The 17,538-nt window shown below is 36.9% G+C and overlaps 1 protein-coding gene across 1 annotated transcript in view; it reads right to left on the bottom strand.

Moving 5' to 3' along the window:
- Positions 1-17,538, bottom strand: part of NCBP1 (nuclear cap binding protein subunit 1) — a 37,846-nt gene that overhangs the window by 8,890 nt on the left and 11,418 nt on the right. Inside the window, exons 5-17 of the mRNA XM_018052200.1 lie at positions 15,943-16,050; positions 15,469-15,590; positions 14,464-14,533; positions 13,779-13,994; positions 10,941-11,038; positions 10,136-10,199; positions 8,458-8,568; positions 7,676-7,740; positions 6,095-6,157; positions 5,791-5,865; positions 3,807-3,910; positions 1,562-1,684; positions 558-660 (exon numbers count right to left, since the gene is read on the bottom strand). Of these exons, the coding sequence (XP_017907689.1) occupies positions 558-660; positions 1,562-1,684; positions 3,807-3,910; positions 5,791-5,865; positions 6,095-6,157; positions 7,676-7,740; positions 8,458-8,568; positions 10,136-10,199; positions 10,941-11,038; positions 13,779-13,994; positions 14,464-14,533; positions 15,469-15,590; positions 15,943-16,050 (1,322 nt within the window). The remainder of the gene's footprint in view (positions 1-557; positions 661-1,561; positions 1,685-3,806; positions 3,911-5,790; positions 5,866-6,094; positions 6,158-7,675; positions 7,741-8,457; positions 8,569-10,135; positions 10,200-10,940; positions 11,039-13,778; positions 13,995-14,463; positions 14,534-15,468; positions 15,591-15,942; positions 16,051-17,538) is intronic.

The raw sequence follows: 17,538 nt of genomic DNA, 5'->3' as shown, positions 1-17,538 counted from the left end.
GGATAGATGGGGGATAAGGAATAGTCTCCTAACACAAGTATAGTATTCTGCCTGCACCTTCTGTGGGAGCCCTGCAAGTCTCATAGACTTGGAAGTTGAGATGGGGTGAGGAGTCTAGTTTCTCTGCCTGACTGGGAAGAATATCTGTGTGTTCTTTCTTCATTTAGACTGTATGAGGAATTAAAAAGTTCTGTCTTTAGATGTCAACCTTTGGGTGGCTCCCCAAAATGCAGCTGGCTCTCAATTCTGCTCACCTTCTTTTTAGGAAGATCCTTGGACAAGGTGGGAACTTTTTGACTGTCCTATGGACCCAGGTTTTTGTTTCTCTACAGGTTTATGTGAAAAAATGTACACTTTATATATAGGTGCAAACCACAGACAGGAGCCATAGGATGGGGATTTTAGCTACCACAAACCAAAACCCATTGTATCAAATTATATGATACTATTAAGATCTTTATATTCAATAATCTTAAGGTAGAAACTACTACACCCTGGTATTCACCCAGCAAAGTTTTAAACCCTCAAGAGAACATGTGTGTTCTGGTTGTACTTACTTTGCAAGAGCACTGAAGGAGTGGCTGAACGACTTGGCTGCTAAGTGTAGCAAAGTCTGTACAAAGACCTCAATTTTCAGTGGGTTAAAGCTGAATCCTTCATCTGAGCAACAGTCCACAGTAAAGAGAGTTAGGAAGATTAAGTATAGCAATTCTTTGGTCCCTAACCTGTATTGCTAAACACATGGCACACTCATATCCAAATACTAAGTCCCACATTCAAGCAATGTCTCAAGAGTACTAACAGACAATAAAAGACCCTCACTGATTAACTGCATATACTCTGCATGACCTTAATTCTGAAGTTTTGGGGGATTGTTTCCCAAATTCTTCTATATGATCCATTTCTTTTTACAAATACCACATAGATTTCTTTGTTCTTATCTCTCTACATGGTGGCAAGATAAATAGTAAAAGAGAACCCTTTACACTTCAGGCTATGTCCTAAGATGTCTGACAATGTCTAAATTTAACATTCTGAATTATACTTTCTAAATATATTCTAACATAATACAAATTTCTTAGAAAAATCTAAACAAAATCTGAGTAATAATCTAAACTCCATTAATATTTCAAGTCATTTTTCTCTGCACATCATTATGTACAGATCTAACAAAATTTTCCTCCTAAATGGTTACCCCGTTGTCCCAGTAGATTTTATCTGTTTCACTAATTTGTCTTTTTTTGTTTGAGTTATTGTAGTTTCCAAGATGTTTTAATAGATGACAAAACAAGTCCCTCTCATGCCTTTTTGTCTTATCTTTTGTTGATGATAAACTTACAGTTCAATTTGGAGAGAACGTCCAACTTTATAATACACCAAGTGTTCCTGTGCATGAACCTCTCTAAAGTGAAAGCAGGCAATGCTTAAGGGAACAGATACCTGTGTTCTGGGGAATAACTGACAGGCTGTCAGGCTAAACAAATATACTGTATGAGAATTATGCTTCTACTTAAACCTGGCCCATACATAGTTCCATTCAACAAATATTTAATTCCCTTACCATCATCATCATCCTGATTAGGATTAGGGACGTCTTTGAGAATGCTGAAGATTTCATCATTGGTTGCTTTACTTTTAAAGGCAACAGCTAAACAGAGGGCAACCGAATGTCCAGGAAGAGAGTCTAAGCACAGAATGCAAAGAGTTAAATAACTGAAAAACTTTTTAAAAATTTCTTTAACAACAGAGTACTCTCTATCCTAAGGTCAATATTTATTCTGTATAAAGATAATCACATATGAAAGTTTCATTCAATATGTCAATGGCTTTTCACCTAAAATAAGGCATAATAGGTTTCTTGTCTCAACACTTCCTTAAGAACATGGAGATAATTGAAATTCAGAGTGTGAGGCAGGTATGGATCTTCCTTGGGAAACACAGCTGCAACTCTCCTTTGATGGTCTCAAATCCCTAGGCCTCTAAGCTGAAAGGCTGAGAATCAATGTATTTCTCTTTCATTTTGGTCAATGATCCTCCTTTTCCCTAATGCACCTTTTGAACAAGGTGCAGGCTGTCAACTTAAGACAGACTCTTTGCTTTTCTCTTTTGCTGAATCCACATTCGTGAATCTACATAAGCCAGATGCTTGTGTGCTGTGACTCCACATGGTTACTGTTGGTTAGTATCTGTCAGGTCCTTACTGTATACAATCTGTGCTAATACATGTTGTACAGCATCACCAGAGCAACTGGAAATCTACTTTTAATGTAAGGTAGACAAAGAGGTAGCAAAAAAGGCAATTCTGACACAGAATATGAGTTACTAAGCACTTGTAATGAATAAAGTCAGTTCCAACAATTCACATGTGCTCTGTACTTTTCTTGAGAGTGGGAGAGAAAGGGAAGAAAAATCCTCCACCATCGACAAGTCTACATTCTAGATAAGGAACCAAGATACTCACATAAAAAGTAGCCAGAGAGTAGCACGAAACTGGCTTGCTAAAGGTTAAGAAAATATTTACAAGAGTGGAGCTTGGGCTAGATCCTGAAGAGAGAACAGGAATCAGAGAATAGAAAGGGATAATGGTACAAACAAAGGTAAAACCAAGAATGAGAAGCATGGAAAAAACAAAGTGGGCTTGGCTGGAGTGGAAATGACAAATCGTCAAGTAGAAACAACAGTTTAGGTGGGCCTTAAACGCTAGGCTGGAGGCTGAGTTATTTCTGTGGGGAAAAAAGAAAGCTCAGTGTTCGACAGAAGTCTGAACTCTTTGATATCAAAGACTGTATCTTATGGTTCTCTGAGCCAGTACAAAGCAGAAATCAAAATGTGGCACTTCTAAGTACCACATCACGCTCTGCTTTTTGCAGAAAACACAGTGATCAACAACAAGGCTGCTCAGTATTTAAGTCTGGGCTTTACCTCTTTGAAGCCATTCCCTCACTGTAAAACTGGTGTTGAAAACATACCTATTTCTCAAGAGTTGTTTTAAGGAGTAAGTGACACAGTAACATAGGAAATGGAATATGCAGCCCTGGAACCGAGTTTTGTTTCAAGGAAAACAGGTGTGGTCTGAAGTGCAGATGGAGAAGCAGGGGTGCAATGTGAGAAAGCAAGGGAGAGGAGTGAGTTTTAAGATACAAAGAACTGCTACACAACATGAAGTGGAAGGCTCACAGAGGAGCTGAGCACAGTGCCGTGGAAAAAGACTAACGGGAACTCCACACCTGCCTCTGCCACTGCTCACCGGTGCACAGCCTTCCCCTCCACTAAGTGTAACGCACAATATGGCATATCAAATTAAACAGTCCCTTTGATTTACAGTGCAAATCTCAGAAGTGGCGTGACCAAAAAGAAAGAAAGTATGTCTAAGAATTTACTTCTAGACTAGAGGCGCACTGCAGGTAAAACATAGCCTCTATGTGCACCTACGTTCCCACGCCTGTACTGTGAGCAGATGATAAATCGATTCGTGTAATCAGAATTGCCATGACAAACACATACTTTCATTTTAGTAAGTTCTGGCTATAAATTCATCTTGTTATACTTAACACCACTTAAAATCTCATGAATAAAACATTATAAACAATATTAAAAACAGTTACAAGACAGTAATAACTAAGGAAATCACAGTAAATGTTTAAAATTATGACAGGGCAAATAAAACAACAGAGGCTGGTGAGAAATCACCTTTCAAACAGAGAAAATATAAACCCAAGAAGAGGAATAATTCACTTTCTCCACCTTAGATAATTGACTTAATATTTGCATTAGTACCTTTGAAAAACAGAGGATTCATTACTTACTGCTACTTTCATCTCCATACTTGTAAATGCAGGTTGGGTTTGCAGGACATAGAGCTGAGAAGGTAGGAGGGACAAAATCTAATATACGCTGATGGTAAGACAACCTACAATATAAATAAAAGCTTCAGAAAACACCATTCATCAGTTTCATTCTTTGGTAATATCCCACTTTACTCAGAAGATCAACACCCTGCACTCAGCTGACAACCAAGAAGTAAAGGGGCAACAAGTCATTTTAACTCCTGTCTGGGCCAGCACAACAGAACTCACGTCGTCTTCAGAACTTTCTGGTTTGTACTGAGATGTGGGCCAGTGGGTCCACAAGCCTGGTGGCCAAGGATGTGAGGTGGTGATGGTAGGGTGGGATGAGGTGAAGGAAACAGTTTGTATGGTTGGGAGATTGGTTATATTGTAATAGATAAATACTTATTAAGACAGTGGGAGACAAGTTTCTTAATGTCTGCCAAGGTATTTAGAAATCATGGCAAAGGGGAAGGCTAGGAAGAAAAATGATATGTTGGGTTGGAACTGGAAAGATACACACATCTAGGTGGATATAAAAACAGATTTATGTATGTATGGGTATATGTGTGCATGAAGATATTCACTATGCTTGTCCATCTAGAGGGCGGAAAACCAGTAACACCCAATAGCAATAAACACATCAAGTGTCCAGACCTTGCTACTTAAATGCCATGCTCCACTAAAAGAAACTCCGCCTCTTTGAATGAATAGATGATTCCAGGAAGGGGGCAAGGAAACATAAGAAGAGCCCAGAACATTTGTGCCAGAAATAAGGAAATGCTCAATGAATGGAGGGAGAACATTAAAGAAAGGAAAAAAAGACACAGAAGGCACAAAGGACTCCCAGTGGACAAATCAGGGGCAATTTAAGCATCAAATTAGTAATGACAGCAATGAATTATAATCCACTGAATGAAATAGTCTCTACTGATATACAAACATAGGAATTAATAAACAGGTAAAAAAGGAAAGCTCTTTCTTACAGTAGAAAGCAAACTAATAAATGTAGAAAGAATAACAGAAAAAGGGAATCATCACCTGAGGATCATCATAGTGGTGGCAAATAAAAGTACGAGTTGCAGTGGAGATCTGATGTAAGACGGGAGTGTTACCTCAGGATATTTCCCACAAAATATTAATCAACTACAAAGGGAAAAACGGGGAGTTTCAGGTTGAGAAGCCTGACATGGCCATATAATTAACATCTTTAGTGGTGGACAATGCGAGACTTGAGTCATGAGGATGCACCAAGGCGACACAACAAAGTAAGGCCCGCATTCTTTGAAACTGACAATGATGTGAACGAGAAAGAATAACAGCAGTTCAAGGTGAAGGAATCAGAAGAAAATGACAATTAAATGCTATACATGCTCCTGGATAGAATTCCGGACCAGAAAGGAAAAAAATACTGTTGGGATGGTTGGCAAAATTTCAGCAGCATCTGTGGATTGTATAGTGGTATTACTGTATCAGCTCAGATCCTGATCTGGAGGGCTGTGTGCTGGTCATGGAGAAGTTTTTTTTTGTTTTGGGGAAATATACCACCGACTATTAAAGGATGATCAGACATCATATCTGCAACTTGTTTTCAAAAAGTTCAGAAAAAGATCAATATAAAGGGTAGATATTATACAGAGAGGGAAAGGACTAGACATTAGAATAAATGTAGTAAAATGTTAACTAGGGGATCTAGATGAACATGATACAGAGTTCTATTGTGGCAACTTTCCTAAAATTTGAAATTATTTCAAAGTATATTTGACAAAAATGAACTTTTTGACTTAATTCACATAGAATCCAGACGGCATGGCTGCCCTAATTTCTCAGCCTAAATCTGAAAGGGAAGAAAGATAGGTACTTGGATTTTAAAAATGATATTCTGGACATACATTCAGAGAAGGGAAACCTCCCCCACAGAAATGAGACCACCTAAGCTAAGGAGAAAACACAAAGAACTTACCTCATACATTTTTCTAGAACTTCTCTTACAAACTTTGGTTTGGGACTTTCTGGATCTTGAGTAAGACAATCTGACCTAATGACAAAATACAGTTTTACAAGTTCTTACACATAATCTGCACCTATATCTACCTTGTATTAAGCTGCAAATAGTTCCCTTCTACCCAGATTATTTCATTTATATATATATATATATAAAACTAAATCTTTCAGATCACAAAAAGGATGGCTTTTATATTATAGTTTTAAATATTACTTTTTAAAATGGTAAATTGTAGAGAAAAGAGAGAGATAACACTACTTACCAATCCTCCCAGCTCCAACGGAATTGGAAGTTACTTAGATGATGGGAAAACCAATTAATAAACCTACACAAAGGGTGGAAGATGGAAAAGGATGAATGGTTGCAGTTTATAATAGGAATTCACATAATTCTTCAGACAAAGACGACCCTATTTTCACCCTACCTACAGCTGTTACTTTCTCCTGCCACCTACCCTTCTCTGTGCAAATCCTGAAACTCATCTATTTCAAAAAAATAACAGTCCCCATCTCACTCCTCCTAACAGTGCTATCCTTTTCAAGAGAGTAACAGATACGACTCAAGTGCCTGTTTTATATCAAGAACCTTATATATGTTTATATTATATAATTTAATTCTCACAGTAACTGCTGAGGGATGTATTATTCCATTTAACTGACAGTGAAACAGAGCTGTGAGGTGCAAAAAAAGATCAAAAACATTTTATAAATGCAAGAGCCAAAGCGCAGGCTTTCATTATCATACCAGGCCCTTTTTACCACAAACAACAAAACGTACCATCAAAGCCCCTTTTTCTCTTAAAGAACCCCTGATCTAACTAGACAGGGATCACTTTAGTATACTATATAATACTGTGAAATTTGTAAGAGCCCAGTAAATACTTGCTGAATGAATGGCATAGTTGGAATGCCCAGAGCAACCGGCAGGTTATTAATTAGACTGGGAAAAACCTCAGCAGACACCTTAAAGCATATCCCTTATGTCCCTATAATTTCAATCATTAAAACTACTCAAGATAATAGGTCAACACACAGGGTAGCCTTTTCTGATAGTTTTCAAATATTGCATTTCAACAATGGACGTGACAGATTATGGAAAATATGCACTATCGGTTCTGAGCTAATCTGGGAAAGTGACAGAGTAAGAGAGCATGTTAGCTAACAGAGGCAGGAAGATTTCACCCAAAAGACAACAGTGGGCATGCCAATCAACACAGCTGTAAAAATCCAATATGGTCTTTAGTATAAACCAAGTCTTGAAGTTGTAGTTATAGAGAAGTTAATTATTTTAGAAACAGACACTATCTATAAACAAATACATAATATATAAACATAATAAATATACGTGATTAGACTCTGCTTCTACATATGAATTAGCATAAAGTCTATTTTAAAAGCTTACCTACCTAATTACAAAGGGCAAGTGTAACCATACCAAAGCACCAAACAAATAAGCAATGAAATTAAAGAAAACTTCAGCATGGGTATCATTTCACATTGAAAATTAAGACTAGAAAGTGAAATGCTATATTACAACAAGTATGAGCTTTATTATATATAGGATTATTTGCAGGAGGCAAGAAAGAAAAACCTACTTGGAAATTCTTAAAAGGGCAAAAATTTTTCTGATCAAATACTTTTACAAAGTACAGGGAGTAGAAGCTGCTAACACTATAGAAATAAGGCAGGGACTTCCCTGGTAGTACAGTGGCTAAGACTCCACACTCCCAATTTAGGGGACGTGAGTTCGATTCTTGGTCAGAGAACTGGATCTCACATGCAGCAGCTAAAACCCACTGCAGCCAAATATTAAAAAAAAAAAAAAGGAGGGGGCAATACTATACCTGTCTACACATGTAGTATTCATCGTGTCCAAACGCATATATAACATTTCAGTTGCCTGTGCAAGCTGTGAATTTCAGGATAAGGAAACTATACTCTCTTTGAAAATAAATCTGTAATAGAAAAAATGAATAACATTTCCTAGAAGTCCATGAAATGGCTAGTAATTCTTTTCAAGTAACTGCTCTTTGAGGTATCAATGATATACAATAACACATGACCTGTATACACCTGTGAAATCAAGATAATAAACATTTACATCACCTCCAAAATTGCTACATTCTCCTTATAATCCATCCTCCCTTCTTCCCATTTATGCCCCCAAGCAAATCTTGGTCTGTTGTCACTACATTATTTGCATTTTCTAGGACTCTGTGTAAATGGGATCATATACTATGAATTCATATTTGTTTGGCATCTTTTATTCAACATATATTTTGCAATTCACTCATGTTGATGCCTGCATTGAAAATCTGTTCTTTTTTTTTTTCAACCTGAGTAGTATTCCATTGTATAATTGTAACAAAATTTGCTTATCCATTCATGTATTGATGGATATTTGGACAGTTTCCAGTTTGGGGCTGTTACACATAAAGTTATAAACATTAATACTCTTAGTCAACAAAGAGTAGAGTGGTTGATTGTATGGTATATGTGATTTTCAACTTTTAAAGAAATGCCAAACTGTTTTCATGAAGTGATTTAAACCCACCCAGCAGAAATATTTAATAATCTTGTAAAGCCAGGCCAAACAGAGGACGTTTAAAAACAAAGGAAAGGATACAACTTGGGGTAGAGAGCCAGGCTGAAGTTTGCACAGTTCAATGAGAAGTGTTGTGTACATCACATCGATATGAGGCGGTGCTGGAAGCTGAAACAGCTCTGCAAAGATCACCTACAAGGGAATCACAAGTCAGCACTCAATTCAACAGCGATCCATGCACTTCTACTATTTAGAAAGACCTCAGTGTTCTAAATTTTGTGATATTCGTAATTCTGAAAAGTAACTTTTTAACCTTAAAAACTATGCTCTCTAAAACACAAAGACCTATGATTGAGTATCTAAGAAATTGAGATTTCTTATCTCTGTAACTCAATAAGAATATGCAAAAATTAATGCTTAGCTGATATTTCCAGAGAATTAAATTTCAACTTTGAAAGTATCAGAGTTAGTTCAGGGAGGTAGTTTACTAGGGACTCATAGAGCCATCAGAATTTCAGCTCTATAAGAAATAAAAGCCCTTTGTAGGCTCTGAGGATGGGATCAGAAGATAGTTAAGTCATTCTGCACAGTTACTACCTTTTTGGTAGTCCCAGACATTTTGGCCATGCTCTTGTTCGGAGACTTGTTTTCATCCTCCATTATAATTTGTGGGCCACATACCTAGACTTCTAAAGCCTAGTTTGCATTCCTCCTCCTCACTCCCATCTCCCACACTTTTGTATGAATTTCTAAACATTTTGCAGCTTTTAAAATGTGACTTACGTTTTACACTTCAATTGACATGTCAATGAGTGAAATCCAGTAGCCTAAGCATGCTCACAAGTTTTGTGAAGACAGAACAGATGCACTGTCTATCTATAGCGCACAGATGCACTACACCACTGTTCACACTCGTAGAGTATGAATAAAAAGTGAATTAAAGAAGACACTGTAATTATATTCACACTGAGCGTTCTAACATAAAGGAATAATATAATTGACAGTCTGACTCATGTATCAAGTGAAAATACTGTTTTTTGGGAAATAAATTTCTATAAGGTGTTCAACTGTATGAGTTAATATGGAATCAAAAGCATTATCTATTCTTTTCACTTCCAAAACAATTGGCTCTTTTGATTTCTAAATAAGAATTCGTATTTCCCTACCCTTGTGATACAGGAAATAATATACTAGTCCAGAGTATGCTAGTAGTAAGAAACCAGATAAACACAGTTAAAAAATGGGTTATCTGCCTAAAGATTATTATAAAGTATTTAAGCCGCTTATACATATGTTCCCTGGAGAAGGAAACAGCAACCCACTCCAGTATTCTTGCTTGGAAAATTCCATGCACAGAGGAGGCCTGGAAGGCTATAGTCCATGGGGTCACTAAGAGTTGAACACAACTGAGCACAGACATGCGCACGCACACACACATCTGTTAAGTGGCCAATGAACTGCTAGAGTTAGAGGTAACTTACAGTATCCATGATAACTATCCATGAATGAAGACATACTAAATAAATAAATTGTAGGCAACTCAAAATTCTGTTTGGTTACTGTGCTTAACCTTCTCTTTTCTCTTGACTAACATTGTTAACAGAGCTCCAAAACTGAAAGCAATTTCCTCTTTTTCTCTGTTAATTTTCATTATCTGACAAGCAGCAAGAACAATAACAAAAGGCCAAAAGCAGATTGCACTTTACAGTCAACAGAAAGATTCTGAGACTTTGAAACAAGCTCCATCTGGAATGCATACCTCAACTATGTGGTAGTTCAAGGGGATCTTGTTCTTCCCAGGATAACTCACTAGCTGTGCAGCACTATAAAAAGTGTAATTTAAGTTCAGTGAGTATACACAGATAAATGAAAAACCAAATAAGCAGTTTCAAAAACAGTGTGTGTAGATATAAAGGAAATATTTTCTGAAATGTTCTAGATTTCAGTTACTTCATCTAACTACAGCACAAATTATTTTTTCTACCCTAAGGGAAACTCTTTAATGTATATCCAAAACTCCTTGAAAGATCAGAAAGAATGTAAATAATAGTAAGGAAGTACATTCAGATCTACTAACTTAAATAGTTTTATATGGTAGACTATCCCCAAAATGCTATATTCTTTTCCATCTTAAAATCCAAACTAAAACTTTCCAAGGTTTTAGAAAACATTAAAAATAAACTTTTTCAAAGCTTGATGTCTAACTGCTAGGAAACAGAGCAAAACCATTAGTATTCATTTATTCCTGCAACATTCATCCCCAAAATAGCTTGTCACTCAAATTAATTTATCCAGAACATATGGAAAATATCCACATAAAAGAGCAGGCATCATATGCATAACACTATAAAGCACTACAGTACTATACAGCATCCAGAAAAGTACTATTTGAAGCTGAAGTGCTCCCAGAAAGCAAGTCAAGTGTTTTCGAAATTGGTCGTAGTGAGCCGGAAACCAGGAAGAGGAAGACTTTCTTACTCTTAACATGTATTTTGCTCTTTCTAAATCATCAAGATTACTACTTTTTTGCCACACTAGTAAAAGTACCATGAAAAGCATCTTACCAAGTCTTCCTTTCCTTCCAATGGGACTTAATGATGCAGTGAAGATTCTCTTCTATTACAAATCTTTCCACTGAATGACTCCCTGGCATTACAGGACCCTGGAATCAAAACGACAGCTATATACTACAGGGCCAGACAAAATAGTTTTCATTTCTTTAACAAAATATATGAGAGCTTATTATGTTCCAATACTTTTTATATTGGATGCTGAGAATAAAAGTTCACAAGTGTGAAAGCTCTGTATTTCAACAAATTTTACTTCTGTGTTCCCCTACCTACAAGAGAACTAGAACATCAGTTATAGTTTTTCCTCTACCTGACACTACTATCTCTGCCCACCTCAAGTCTTAAATGATTAAATCATTAACTTAAATGCAAACTATAATTTTTTGTATATTGTTAGTCCTTGATTTAGTTTTTTACACAATGAGACTGGATTACTTCCATAAAAAAACATGGAGAGGGGGCTTCCATGGTGGCTTGATGGTAAAGAATCCACCTGTCAACGCATGGGACATGCGTTCGAGCCCTGATTCAGGAAGATCCCACGCGCCGCAGAGCAACTAAGACCACAGCTACTGTTGTGCACCACAACTACTGAGCCCAAGCACTGGAGCCCAGGGGCGGCGACTACTGAGTCTATGTGCTGCAGCCACTGAACCCTGCACGCCCTGGACTCTGTGTTCCGCAACAGGAGAAGCCACTGCAATGCGAAGCCCAAGCACTGCAGCAGAGGAGCCCCCACTTACCACAACTAGAGAAAAGCCTGCACAGCAACAAGATTAAGCACAGCCAAAGATAAAATAAATTAAAAATAAAACTGGAAAAAAACAAACACATGGAGGGGGGGAAATTTTATTTAACACACTCTGTAGACATAAAAAATCACATACATGTTGGAAGATATCCACACTGTGTTTTTCTTTTTTTTAAAAAACACACACATGGAGGGGGGGGAATTTTATTTAAAACACTATGTAGATATAAAAAAATCACATATATGTTGAAAGATATCCACACTGTGTTGTTTTTAAAAAGGTTAAAGAACACTATCTACGTATTGTTTAATTTTTAAAAATATGCATAGCAAACAGGTTCAATGCGTTTATTTTTATTTCCTTTTTTAGTGACCACTGTAGTCTTTTAATGGTGACTTTTACTTTACAATTTCTAATCAAAAAAGAAAAACAAAATTTTTTTTGAAAGACCAGAACTAAACAACCAAATCCTCTTAAGATATCTTGTATATTTATGCTCTTCTGGCAAAGGATGATGGGCACATCACAGAGGCAATACCAATTACAAACAGTACAGGAGAGGCAGATTTTGATGTCCTAATGTTCCCTTTGCACAAATAAATACCTAATCACAAAGATTCTAATCGTCTTATTGTAAAGTAGACTTCCAATTACATACACCTAATTAGACCATTACATAAAGTTGACTAAAGCATTTTATTATATATGGAATACTGCAAGTGGGTAGCAAATTGATAACTCTGTATTTATAACCGATTACCCCGGGTTGGGAAGATCCCCTGGAAACGGCAATCCACTCCAGTATTCTTGCCTGAAGAATTCCATGGACAGATGAGCCTGGCAGGGCTACAGTCCATGGGGTTGCAAAGAGTCAGACATGACTTGAGCAACTAACTAACCCATTACCCAACAACTATTAACTCTAAGATAGAATATACATACACTAAAATTTCACTGATCAAAAACAACTTTCCATAGAATAGAAGAGAGAAGGCGGATGAAGAAAACTCAAATTTGACCTTAGGTGGTAATACGGGTTCTTACGCCAGTGGTTCTCAACCAGGGGCAATTTTGCCCCTAAGGGAACATCTGGCAATCTCTGGAGACATTTTTGGTTGTCACAACTGACATGCTACTGGCACCTAGAAGGCAGAGGCCAGGGAGAATTCTAGGCATCAAACAATTCATAAGACAGCCTCACAACTAAGGATTCCACAGCCCAAAACATCAATTGTGCTGAGGTTGAGGAACTCTGCTCTATGCTGACTGGAACGTACAAGCAACAGGTGTGACAGAGAACCTTGTGGGCCTACAGTCCACGAGATTATGCAGAGTCAGGCACGACTACACCACCACTACCACATGGCACTTTAGTTAGGCGAGTTTCTGTTCAGCACCAATCCAGTGATCACTATGCTTGCTGCTTGGGTGTTAAAGTTAACAGTCATTTAAACACAAAGGCATAAAGTAAAGCATAGTTAAAATGTAAATTTTTACACTAAATGTTATTATCAAACGTATACATTTTTTAATCTGCTAAAGGATAAAGGCTATCAACAACTTGACCTCATAATTAAAAAAATATATATTTAAGAACTATAAAGTCAGCTTATACTTATCTTTGGGATTTTTAAACACTACTGAGCACTTACCATGTGTCATATATCATTCTGTATACCTTATGTGTGTATATTAACAATTTAATCCTCATTACAACTTTGTGAGCTATATACTAATTATTATTCTATTTAGGAAACTAACGTAAATAATTCACTCAAGATCGCACAGCTGGGATATGCCTAAATCGGGATTAAAACCCAAACCAACCTGGCTCTTGAACCTATACTTTTTGATTGTACACCACGCTGTCTCTTCATTTATACAGGCTAAATATGATTTCTTACATAATGAAATGATTCCATTCACTGAATTAGACGTTAACCTCACTGCCACTGACCCTCTCAGACAACAAATGACTCAAAATTGAAATGTCCTGCAGGCATAATTCTAACAAGATGAAACCGTAAGTACAACATAACACAGGCCCTTTGAAAGAAACCTTTGCTGACCATGCACATACCTCAGGATCATCTGTGTAATCAAACATTCTGAAGATGACCCTTGGCATTGGGTACACCGAGTCTTCTGTGTGAGGAGGTGGTGTGAATGGAGGCAGGTTGTGCTGCAGTGCTTCACACAGGATGCTGTCAAAGGCAAGATAAGGTCTTAGGATGTGCCGCTCCTGCCAGCGATCCTTTTTCAATTTCTGAATCTGGGCCCAGAGGCAATCTAAATACTAAAGACAGATTAATTTTTAACAATTAATAGATATTTGGAGGCTAGGTGAAATAACATTTTGACTAGACAAAACCAAAAATCTACTACTTTCTAAAATATAGGGTACAAAAGCAAGCTAACTTATTAAACACATTACAAAAGAATAGTGCTATGTTTCTGTACACGTTTCAATTACTTTACAAAGTCTGTCTGGGGCTGTTATATCTTATTTTTTCAAATTGGGCAATTAAGTAAAAAATACATCAACTCTATGATATCTGGAATCCCACAGAATAGGGAATGTTCTAAGGACATTCTAATATTTATTAAAAATACACTATATGCCTAGGGCTATGAGGAGCTGAACCCCTGATACGAAGTGTGAAAACATAGCTATGGTATACAAATGGGATGACTGGGTATGTCAGAGATTAAGAATCTACTCTGATTGTGCTTGTATCTATCACAAGAGACGAAAGTCAATTTACCTCTTCTTGCGGATGTGGTTTCTCTGCGGTCCATACTTGTAACATGGGTACATGAGTCTTTTGGCGTCTTCTAAAAGTTAAAATGAAAATCTACATTTAGGTTTTTAAAAACATGAAAAGATGTTCAGTTGCTTTCATAATTAAGAAAATGCAAATCACAGGAGTGAAACATTTTAACCTGTCAAATTGTCAGATTGCAGAATCGTTGATAATGTATTGTATTGCCAAAATGTAGGCAAATACAGTTTTGAAAACACTGCTGGCAGAAGGCTAACTGATAAATAATCAATCACTTTAGAAGAGATCTGGAAGAGTAAAATCTCTTTGGAAGGCAATCTGACTGAACAATCTATCAAAATTAAAACTGTTAAGACACTTCAACCTAGTAATGCCATTTCTAAAAATTCACATAACCCACACACACATTTGCACATGTACACAAAGACATACGTACAAAGATATTCACTGAAACGCAATTTAAAATAGCCAAAGACTTGCAATAGGCTCAATGTCTACCAACAGGAAACGAATTAAAGAAATTATGGTACATTAAATGAGTCGAATACCATACAGCTGTTAGAAGAATGAGGTAGAGCTAAATATTTTACACAACAAATCCAACCTGTATTAAGGGGGGAAAAGGAAGTGTGCATAGAAGAACAATCTGTATACTGGAGCATCACTTGTATAAAAGGAGAGAAGGATATATTCAAATGTTAGAACATTCACACTCTTATTTTCATTCTTCTTTTGCAAACATGTATATATTAAATATAAAACTACAACTTTTGAAAAATATAAAACATTTAAAAAATATTGAAGGTAGCTTAGTGTAATGAGAAAGCAAATTTTTATCTTTAGACTTCTTCAGCTTTATTTGTAACTATGTAGCTATTAACAATATTCAAAGAGGTACCTATTAATAGAAAACCAAACTTAAAACAGAATTCCCTGGGCAAAACCTTAAGGGGACACAAAACCATTACCATGCTGCTGTGCCCTTACTTAAGATAGCTTTCAGTGCTGGCAAAGATTCGGTCCATCTCTGCATCTTTCTTTTCATACAACTCCTTTCCAACCCAGGGCAAGGACGACAGAAACGCATACACGTACCAATCCCGTCGCACCTGAAGAAGTTTTTAAAAGGTGCCTTTAAGATAGGTGCTAGTGAAGTTTCATTCACATCATATTTATTCCTGAATGAAATCCTATGGACAGTATTTATAGGGCTAATGAAGACGTCAGCTCATTCAGAGCATTTTCAGATATATTAATCTTATTAGGCAGAATCATTTAACTAATATACATATGTCATGAGGATCGACCATTATGCCAGTTGGCTTAACTTTCAGATATTAAGAATTTATAATGTAATATCTATTAATCTGGTTTTTTTTTTTTTTTTTTTTTGCTAAAGGGCTATTAGTGAAAAATTCCTCATACCATATGAATGAAATCCAGCACCAGGGGTTTTCTTACCTGGGGCACATCTTCTTCCTGAGTTACACTTACAAAATTTTCAAACATAGCAACCATTGATGGGGCAGCAATGACATGACAGTTCACAAGATCAGACAGAAAACGGACCTATTGGGGAAAGCAATTTCTATTAAATCTAAATGTCCTTTATAATATTTGTAAAACAAGCATTTTACCCAAGGACCAAATCTAGGCCACTACCTGTTTTTTAAGGAACTTGTAAATTAAGAATGGTGTTTTAGATATTTAAAGGCTTGGAAAAAAACAAAATAATATTTTGATTCATACAAATTATATGAAATTAAATTTCAGTGTCCACAAATCAATTATTACACAGCCATGCTCATTTGTTTACATGTAGTCTTTGGCTGCTTTTGTGCTCCAAGAGCAGAGCTGAGGAGTTTTTAAAGAGACTGTATGAAGGACAGGAATCTGCATGTACAGCTTTACATTTATACCAGCCTAGGAAGTCAAAGTGAAAGTCACTCAGTTGTGTCTGACTCTTAGCAACCCCATGGACTATACAGTCTATGGAATTCTTTAGGCCAGAATACTGGAGTGGGTAACCTTTCCCTTCTCCAGGGCATCTTCCCAACCCAGGGATAGAACCCAGGTCTCCCGTATTGCAGGCAGATTCTTTACCAGCTGAGCTACAAGGGAAGTCTACTCCACTAGAACCTAAACTGTAATATTCTAGCTACTACAACCAATAATTTTTGTTTGGTTGAGAAAAATTTTCACTGGACCACAGAAATGGAAACAAACAGAAATTTATTGGGTGTCCTTTGTGTGCCACTGCTAAGCACTATTAAAGTCTCTGTCAAATGGGAGCTCATAGACTAGTGGGACGTGCACAATCTTGACCCAAAAGGATGACTCCTATACTAGAAGATAAAGAAAAAGTGTTCTAGAAACAGGGATAAAGGGAGTAAGGGAAAACATCATAAAGTAGGTAACAATCAAACTAGGTCATGAAGAATCAGTAAAGTATCCTCAACTGGAGAGGCTTCTAAACAGAGAGGTTCAAACACAAGGTGTGTTCAGGGACCCACAAGTAATTCTGACAGAGCTGGGAATATATGGAAGGCAAAGAGAAACAGACAGGGGCAACCATGATGGGTCAAGCTAATGAAGTTTGAACTTAATCTTATAGCCTAATCAGTGTCCAACTCTTTTGACTGTATACGCAGTAGAAAAGAATTTGATCACGTACCTTCAACAAGCATATATATTTATTCCTAATATACAGAGGCCCACTGTCTACACATATTAATAAGGCTGTCAGTCTAAACATTACATGTTAATAAGGCTTAATTCCATTTCCATTTAGGAAGGCATGAACTATACTAGAGGCCCTGGAGACAGAGAAGGGACAAATTGGAGAGAAATTTATGAGGTAGAACTGACAGGGCTTGGGGACTGCTTAGAGTATGGCAAAGGGAAGACAAAAATCAATGTTCAGGTTTTTGGGTAGCTATCCAGTAAATACCAGCCACTTGTGTGGGTTGGGGTGAGGACTGAGAAAAGGAGGTATGAATAATGTATTAATTTAGGGGTAAACATTCAGGCAAGTTTCCTTAGGGCTATCTAGGAAGC

This window comes from Capra hircus, chromosome 8, assembly GCF_001704415.2.
Source record: "Capra hircus breed San Clemente chromosome 8, ASM170441v1, whole genome shotgun sequence".
Classification (NCBI taxonomy): Eukaryota; Metazoa; Chordata; class Mammalia; order Artiodactyla; family Bovidae; genus Capra; species Capra hircus.
This window is presented reverse-complemented; position numbering and strand designations above follow the sequence as displayed.